General features: G+C 38.5%; 1 protein-coding gene across 1 annotated transcript in view; it reads right to left on the bottom strand.

Annotated features, from left to right (window-relative positions):
* The window catches only part of ANKRD45 (ankyrin repeat domain 45), a 52,907-nt gene that overhangs the window by 40,474 nt on the left and 2,984 nt on the right, over nucleotides 1–9,449 (bottom strand). The window contains exon 2 of the mRNA XM_006892682.1: nucleotides 1,224–1,391. Coding sequence (XP_006892744.1) covers nucleotides 1,224–1,391 — 168 coding nt within the window. The remainder of the gene's footprint in view (nucleotides 1–1,223; nucleotides 1,392–9,449) is intronic.

Raw genomic sequence — 9,449 nt, 5'->3', positions numbered from 1 at the left:
TGTTAGGGACCTCTCCGGGGTACTGAAGAGCAATGGTGTCACTCTGGAGACTAAGGTACATCCGATACAGACTATGGTCTTTGCAATCACTTGTTATGCATCAGAGAGTTGGACAATGACTAGGGAGGGTAGAGGAGAATTGATGCCTTTGATCTGTGGTGCTGGAGAAGAGTATTGAATGTACCATGGACTGCCAAGAAAACAAACAGATTCATCCAGGAGAGGGTTAAACCAGGCTGCTCCTCAGAGGCAAGGATTCTGGGGCTTCATCTCACATACTCTGGACATGTTGTAAGGAGAGACCGGTCCTTGGAGAGGGACACATGCTTGGGAGGTGGGAGGGACGGTATAGGAAGGGAAGACCCTCTAAGAAGTGGATTGATTCAGTGACTGGAGTAATCGGCATGGGTGTGTCAGAGGCAGTGTGAGTGGCACAGGATAGAGTAGGGTTTAGGGTTGTGGTACATAGGGTCGCTATGAGTCGCAAGTGACTCAACGGCACATAACAAAACAATAATAATGAAATAATAAAAATATAAAAAGAAGTCAGATTGCAGATATTTCATTAACAGTTACATCCTATCTGCAAATAAAACATTTTATTAAAATTAAAATTAAAAGGTGAAAATACAACCTAAGTATCCATCAACAAACGAACGGATAGAGAAGCTATGGTATATTTATACAATGGAATACTATGCTGCATTGAAAAACAAGGAACTCATGCAATATTGTCCAAAATGGGTGACCCTGAAGGGCATTATGCTGAGTGAACTATCTCAGTCACAAAAGGACTAATACTGCATGGTGCATGGTGCCACTGTTGTAGAATGGAACTGACATCAGGGTTGGGGTAAGACTAAAAAAAACTGGATAAATTTATGAATACTGCATTGAAACAAATGAGGGAGAGAACAGTTTAAAAGCTATATATGATAGGGTGTTATAGTTTTCACAAAAGTGCAGAATTAAGATTGCAAAGTGGAGTGTACTCAGGGTGGTGGGATTGTATACGAATGTAAGAATTTTTCTTTTACTTTTCAAAGAGAGGAGTGAACTGGGGGAGGGGTGGGCAGGGAGAAAAGTGCAACAATGAATGAATGGGAATCCAAAATCTCTGTAAATGTTCATAAAAATTAATATTTACTTTGCTGAACACAGAGCCTATCATACCTACAGGAAGTACACTAATCACTTTTCAAATATAATGTAAGCTTCCTTACCTGCCCAGTCCAGGAATTTCACACACTCAGTCTGGTCATATCGGGCAGCAACATCTCGTGCTGTTTCATCTCGAAAGTTCAGAGCTTCTATATCAACATCCAAGTCCACTAATGCTTTCAAAGTTTCCAGTCGACCCCAGGCTGCAGCAGAGTGTAAGAGTGTGTAGCCTAGCAAGCAGAACAAAGACGACAGTCAAGATGGTAGTCAGATAGTGTTGTTCCAGGATTTTTTATGCAGCAGAAAATCAAAATGGCTATCAAGTATCAAACAATTATTGTGCTTTGCAGATACTGAATTCATTAAGTTTCATGAGATCAGAATTATCATAATATCCATCTTGGTAAGGAAATAAAAATCAGGAGAAGCTATGAAACTTTTAATAATGCTTTTCATACAACCATCCATAGACTGCACATTATCTATGCACATTGTGTCCCACAAAATCTCTCATATACACTGAACTTCAAACAATTAACTACCACCTAAATGTATTACGATGGGAAAGTCTGCTGTTAGGGATGTCTCCAGAGTACTAAAGAGCAATGGTGTCACTCTGGAGACTAAGGTGCATCTGATACAGGCTATGGTCTTTGCAATCAATTGTTATGCATCAAAGAGTTGGACAATGACTAGGGAGGATAGGACAATTGATGCCTTTTATCTGTGGTGCTGGAGAAGAGTACTGAATGTACCATGGGCTGCCAAGAAAACAAACAGATTCATCCAGAAGAGTGTTAAACCAGGCTGCTCCTCGGAGGCAAGGATTCTGGGGCTTCGTCTGACATACTTTGGACATGTTGTAAGGAGAGACCGGTCCTTAGATAGGGACACATGCTTGGGAGGGGAATGGGACGGCATAGGTGGGGAGACCCTCTATGAAGTGGATTGATTTAGTGACTGGAGTAATTAGGATGGATGTGTCAGAGGCAGTGCGACTGACACGGGATAGAGGAGGGTTTAGGGCTGTTGTACATAAGGTCACTATGAGTCGCAAGCAACTCGACAGCATATAACAACAACAACCTATGTCTATTATCACACTGTTCCCCCAGTACCCCACTGGCCCTCCTCAGCCTTGTCTCTTCAATCACCAACCTCCACCATCCCAGTGATCATCTCTCCTTCCTCCTTTTCTGGCCCTCTCTCTCCAACCACCCCACCCCTTTTTTGTTTTCATGCACTAACTTCTTTACATTGTGTTTCATTCATATACACTGTGTTTTATATAATATTTCACTTACACTTTGTTTCATACAATCATTCATACACATTTGATACAACTAATTACCATTGACCTGTACCTATTAAAACAGCCAATAAATTATATGCCAAAAATGCCAGCATAGGAAGTCAGAGAAGAACCCTTAACATCTTCTATGATGTTGTTATATGACCTCATAGCTGACTGACTCATGACTGACCCTCCAGCAGGTTTCCAGAGGCTGTAACTCATATGAGAGGAGACTGGTCACCTTCCCCCTGCTCCAGAGCAGCAGGTTAATTCAAACTATCTTTGGGTTGACAGTATAAATCATTAGCACCAGATCACCAGAGCTCTCCCAGTACACATTTATTTTGGAACAGAGTTGAAATCATGATTTTAGTCAAAGGGATTTCAACAAACTTTAATTACTTTAGGATTTTTTGTTAACATAATTATACAGAAGCAAGAGTGGGCACAAAGCCAGGCTTGGAGCAGGCCAGTGGGAAAAGGCTGGCGAGAGGGCCAGAAAGCTGGACTTTTAGTAAGGTCCCCACAAGTGCTCAATAGGTTGGAGATTGTATGTGTGCCTGCCCAGTGTGCATCTGTGCACATGCCCCGCACACATGCCCACCCTGCATTCGTGCCTCCATAACCCACCTTCACATCCAGTCAACTAACTGCCTTAAGTCCGGAACACATTGGTCTGACCTAGCTGCAACAGTTATAAAGAGAAGAGGCTGTTTTCACAGGCCCTGAACTGAAACTTCCCTTGGGTCAGAAGTTCAGAGAGAAACACAGGCAGGGTAGCTGCCCCACCCTCTTCTGGAGCAGTGACTTCAAATCAAGAACCTATCATTGACTCTGGTGTGAAAAACTCTACCACAGCAATGTCACATACACAAGCCCAAAGCAAGATGTCATCCCCCAAAAGTGAAACAGTATCAATGGATTTCCTGACACCAGAAAGTCTGATGGAAATTTCTGACACAGAATTCAAAAGAACAATGACTGAATATTTTTAATGGGTGAAAGACAAACTTGAAGAATTACAGGACACTGCAAGCAAAAACTAGAATGAGCTTAAAAAAAAAACAATGCAGTTAAAACAAACAAGGCATTAGAGGCTCTGGAAAAAGAAGAAACCCCAATCCAAAATATGAGATTCAATGTTTCAGATGCTGTTAACAGGATAGAGGGTCACATGAACAGAGTTGAAGAGATGGAACACAGAACCACTGAAACAGAAGATAGAATTGTCACCACTGATCTGCTAGAGCAAAAAGCAGAATCAAAATAGGAAGGAAAGAGAAGAAAACCTAAGAATAGTGTGGTACACCATCAAGAGAAATAATGTGCATCATTGGAATCCCAGAACAGGAAAAAGCAAATAAAGGCACCAAAAAAGTTGTGGAAGAATTACTAGAAGAAAACTTCCCAGGCATAATGAAGAATGAGAGAATATATATTCAAGAAGCTGAGCGAACACCATCTAGAATAGACTCCAAAAAGAAGAACACCAAGGCATATCATAGTCAAATTTGCCAGAACAAAAGATAAGGAAAGAATTCTGAAAGCAGCAAGGGAGTAACATAAAGTAACTAATAAGCTGATAAGATTAAGTGCCAGTTTCTCAGCAGAAACCATGCGAGCAAGAAGACAGTGGAACACTCAAAGAACACAACTGTCAACCTAGAATATTATACTCAGAAAAAGTGTCCATCAAATATGAAGGGGACATCAAGATATTCCCCAAAATACAGAACCTAAGGGAGTTTGTAAAAACAAGAACAGTATTGCAGGAAACACTGAGAGATGTCCTTCTTACAGAGATGCCACAGAAAGCAGGATGGGCCAAAGTAACTAGCAACAACACCAAAAAGAATTGAACCAAATGATAGCAATAAAAGCTTGCCTCTCAAGAATCACACTGAATGTGAATGGTTTAAATGCACCACTGAAGAGAAAAAGAGTAGCAGATTTGATTTAAAAAAAAACAAAACAAAAAAACCAACACTCGTATCCATCAATTTGCTGTCTAAAGAGACACACCTGAAAAGGGATGATAAAGAAAGACTAAAAATAAAAGAATGGGGGTGGGGGGGAATATACCAAGCAAATCGCAACCAGAAAAAAGCAGGAGTAGTGATATTAATCTCCGATAAAATAAATTTCAATGCAAAAACCATCACAAAGGACAAGAAAGATCATTACATAATGATTAAAGGGTCAATAGAACAAATGGTAAAAGCTGGCTTATCAATAATAACACTTAATATGACTGGACTAAATGTGCCAATTAAGAGAAAAAGAATGATTAAACAAACAAGACCCATCAATACGTTGTCCATAAGAGACACATCTAAAAAATGGAGAGAAGGACAGACTCAAAATAAAAGGCTGGGAAAAAATATACCAAACAAATGGCAACCACAAAAAAAAAAAAAAAAAAAAAAACAAAAAAAAAAACAAACAGAAGTGTCATTTTGGATCTCTGATAAAACAGACTTCAGAATGAAAACAACCATAAAAGATAAGTAAAGGCATTGCATACTGATGAAAGGCACAATAAACCAGGAAGACATAACTTTGGTCAACATTTATACACCAAAAGATAGACCTGCAAAATACATGAAACAATGATTAACAGAATTGAAGAAAGAAATAGACAGCAACACAATACTGGTAGGAGACTTCAACACAACACTATCTCCAAAGGATAGGTCAACTCAAAAGAAACTTAGAAAAGATGTAGAAGATCTAAACTATACAATCAACTAACGTGACTTCGTGGATGTATTCAGGGAACTGCACCCAACTAAAACTCAATTCACTTTCTTCTCAAGTGCATATGGTATATTCTCCAGAATCAATCACATATTAGGACACAAAGCAAGCCTCAACAAATTAAAAAACAATGAAATAATACCAAATATCTTCATAGACCACAATGCCATAAAATGAAAAATTAACCACATGAGGGTAAGGCTTATAAAACCACCTATTTGCAAATAAAACAACTCTTTGCTAGGACATAATTAGGTTATAAAAGAAATAAAGTGTGAGATTTTAAAAGTTCCTTGAAACAAATGAAAATTAACATACAGCATACCAAACCCCTCAGATCCAGCTAAGGCAGTCCTTGGGGGCAGTTCACAGCAAAAGGCAAACATAAAATACAAAGAGTTCTCCATTGCTTTTTTCAGCTCCTTTGATATCATAACAATATATACACAAATAAAAAAAGAAGACGAAAAATCAATGAACTAACTCAACACCTGGAAAAAGAACAACAATCTAATCCTATGGCCTGTAGAAAAAAAGGAAGTTATAAGGACAAGAACTGAAATCAGTGCGAGAGAAAGCAGGAAAAACAACTGAAACCATCAATAAGACCAGGAGCTGGTTTTTCAAAGGGGTCAATAAAACTGACAAACATTGACAAACTTAACAAAAGAAAGGGGGGAAAAGAGAAAAGACACAAATAACTAAGAAATTATAAAGGTGACACCACAACAAAGCCAGATGAAATAAAACTGGCAATATCAAATACTCTTATAAATTTGAAAACCTAGAGGAAATGGACAAATTCCTTGAAATACATGCCCTACTGAGATTGACACAGACAAATGTAGAACACTTGAACAGACCCATAACAAAGAAGAAATTGAACAGCTCATGAAAAGAATTCCCCATAAGAAAAGTCCTGGCCTAGATGGCTTAATAGCTTAATTTTACCAAATATTCAGAGAAGGTCTGGCACCAATTCCACTTAAAGTATTTCATAAAATAAAAAGAAAAAAAGAAGGAATACTCCCAGAGTCATTCTATCAAGCAAACATAACATGAATATCAAAGCCAGGCAAAGCTACAAGCAAGAAAGAAAACTGTAGACCCATATCTCTCAAGGATATAGATGCAAAAAATCCTTAACAAAATCCTAGCCAATAGTATCCCAAAGTACATGAAAAAAAAACAATTCATCATGACCAAGTGGGATGCATAACAGATATGCAAGGATGGTTCAACATAAGAAAAACAATCAATGTAATTCACCACATTAACAAAGCAAATAACAAGAACAATATGATCTTAGCAATTAATGCAGAAAAGGCATTTGACCAAATCCAACATCCTTTCCTGATAAAGACACTCAGTAAAATTGGAATAGAAGGGAATTTCCTCAACATAGTGAAAAGTATATATGGAAAACCAAGTGCCAATATTATTCTCAATAGAGAAAGATTGAAAGCTTTTTCCTTGTGAACAGCGATTCTTGCTGCCACCACTTCTATTAAATACTGTATTGGAAGTACTTTCTAGGGTAAGACAAGAAGATAAGGTACCTAGATTAGCAAAGAGATGGCAAAACTGTTGCTATATGCAGAAAATATGACAGTGAACAAAGAATATCCCAACAACTCAACAAAAAACTATTAGAGCTAGTAAACCAACTTAGTAGAGTGGCAGGATATATCAATGTCCAAAAATCAGTGGGATTCCTCTACAGTAACAAAGAGAATGGAACTTAGAAAGCAATATCATTATCAGCAGCCAATCACAAATTGAGATACTTAAGAGTGAACCTAACTAGAGACACAGAAAAACAGGTATTATAATAAATCTTAATTTTAGCTGTTATTTCATAGGTTCTTATTAGAGTGATCCTACCATTTAAAGGGAGCTCTGGTTGTGTAGTTTGTAAAGTGTTACATTGCTAACCAAAAGGCTGTCTCTCTGGTGGTTTGAATCTACCAGCTACTTCAATGGAGAAATCTGGGCAGTCTCCTGCCATTGTGATTTACAGTCTCAGAAACCTAATGGAGGGTTGCTGTAAGTTAGAGTCAACTGGACTGCAGTGAGGTTTTTTGGTTACCATTTAAATATCTACTAATATCCACACTATCTTCTATGACCTACAAATGATTTTGTGTAGCTTTATTTTTCCAAAACTGTAGGAGATTTTCACTTTTATTTTTGTTACTTTTTTTCCAATTTTATTTTCCTTTATTGTGATCAGAGATCAGAGGTTGCATGACATAGATTCTTTGGCATTTGTTCAAATGTTCTTTATGGTCTAAAATATGCTGCATGTTAATCTGAAGAAAATGTACATTACTTAGTACAGATGGTTATTTTATTTTCTACAATGACCTATATCATAATTTTAATATGAAAAAATATAGAAGAGCTAATTAGGTTATAACTGATAAAAAAATTACCTATCTTCTGATAGAAACATAACATTATTACTACTGAGCATTGATTATGCCTCAATTGACCAAGTGCTATGTCCTAAGCACAGGGATATTTTAAAAACCAACCACCAAACCCACTAGCATTGGGTTGATTCTAATTCACATTAACCCCATATATTACAGAATAGAACTCTTCATTCAGATTTTCTTAGCTCTAATGTTAACCCAGTTGGCCTAGTAGACAGAAAGTCATGCTCCCAAGCCAAAGGTGGGAGACTCTATTCCCTGGCCCTCAGGCATGCCTTTAATTGTTTGTTGTGAAACATTCTTCTAGGTCATATAACCCTGGTATGTTGTCCACTTGCTGTAAAGAGGTAACTCATGGTTGCTGTGAAGCCAAACACTGTGACATTGATGAGTCAAATGCAAGAACGGTTACCCATGGTAGACAGTATTTGGTGGCGCTCCACAATTAAAGCAAGCTTGGAAGCAGGAGTGGCATCCCCTTCCATAATAGTTTGCCTCTGGAAACCTTATGAACCTGGAGAAAGGGTGAAAGTTATACAGGTGTCAAGGTCTTTCATTCATAGGGTCGCTATGGCCTACTGATGGCACTTAACAACAACAACAATGTTTAAGGAGGGAGTTCTGGTGACCTAAAGGTAAGTAGATGTATTCCCCAAAGACATGTGGCTCAAATTCTCCAGCTTCTCTGCAGGAGAAAAAAAATGGGCAATCTCCTTCCATGTGATTTGTTGTTGTTTGTTGTTGTTGTTGTTGTTGAGTACAAAGTCAGAACTGACCCACAGCTGACCCTCCAGCAGAGGCAGTTAATTTCATGGGAGGACATTGCCTATCATTCTTCAGCAGAGCAGCTGGGACCTCAAACCATGTGCTTTTGGGATTGCAGTGCAGCTTTATACTAGGCCATCAGAGCTTCCTCCTGTGTGATTTACTCCTTCTGAAAACTCACTAGAGGGTCAGCTATGCATCCATTCAAACTTGACAGCAATGAACAACAGTAACATTTAGGGAAGCCGATTGTCACATCTTTCTCCCAAGGCCACCACTGGATTGCTTTGAACCAAACCTTTAGGTTTGTCTCAAAAAGTTATCAAGTCAGAAGTGACTCACAGCTAATCCTCCAGCACATTTTCAGGGCTGTAAGTTATATGGGAAGGGACTGCCCATCTTTCTCTCCTCGAGGTGCCACTTTGGGATTAGCAGCACAACTCCCTACCCATTAAACTACCAGACCTTCCTTTAAGGAGGTCTGACTCATAGCTGACCTATCAGAGAGTTTTTAGAGGCAGTAAATCGAATAAGAGGAGATTATCCAACTTCCACATAGCAGCTGGTGGATTTGAACTGCATGACTTTGGATTGACAGCACAGCTCTTTCTCACTAGGACACCTTTAAGATTAGTGATAGTGATGGTGGTGGTGAAAATTGTTCCACCTGGTGACCACAAAACACTACAACAAGATATTTTTATTTATTACCTTACTTAATCATCATGTTACCCTATTGTTGCTGTTGTTAGGTGCTGCTGACCCTATATGGAAAAGATAATTTTTGTACCTACTTTGCAGATGAAGAAATAAATATAAGATTCATTAACCTGCCTAAGTCACAGAGCTAACTAAACAATGGCGTCTGGTCCACAACTATTATGTTATACAACTTTAACTTAGCTATAGACTCATGTGCTGTTCCAGTCGTTTCTGGATAATCTTCAGTAAAATCTTGCTTGCATGTGAAATCAGTGAGATTGTTCTGTAGTTTCCACATTCTGTTGGGTCACCTTTCTTTGGGATAGGAACAA

Source organism: Elephantulus edwardii, unplaced genomic scaffold (genome assembly GCF_000299155.1).
Source record: "Elephantulus edwardii isolate Elephantulus edwardi_28Jun2011 unplaced genomic scaffold, EleEdw1.0 scaffold00117, whole genome shotgun sequence".
NCBI classification, from domain to species: Eukaryota; Metazoa; Chordata; class Mammalia; order Macroscelidea; family Macroscelididae; genus Elephantulus; species Elephantulus edwardii.
The sequence above is the reverse complement of the archived record's forward strand: the minus strand, read 5'-3'. Positions and strand labels throughout refer to the sequence as shown.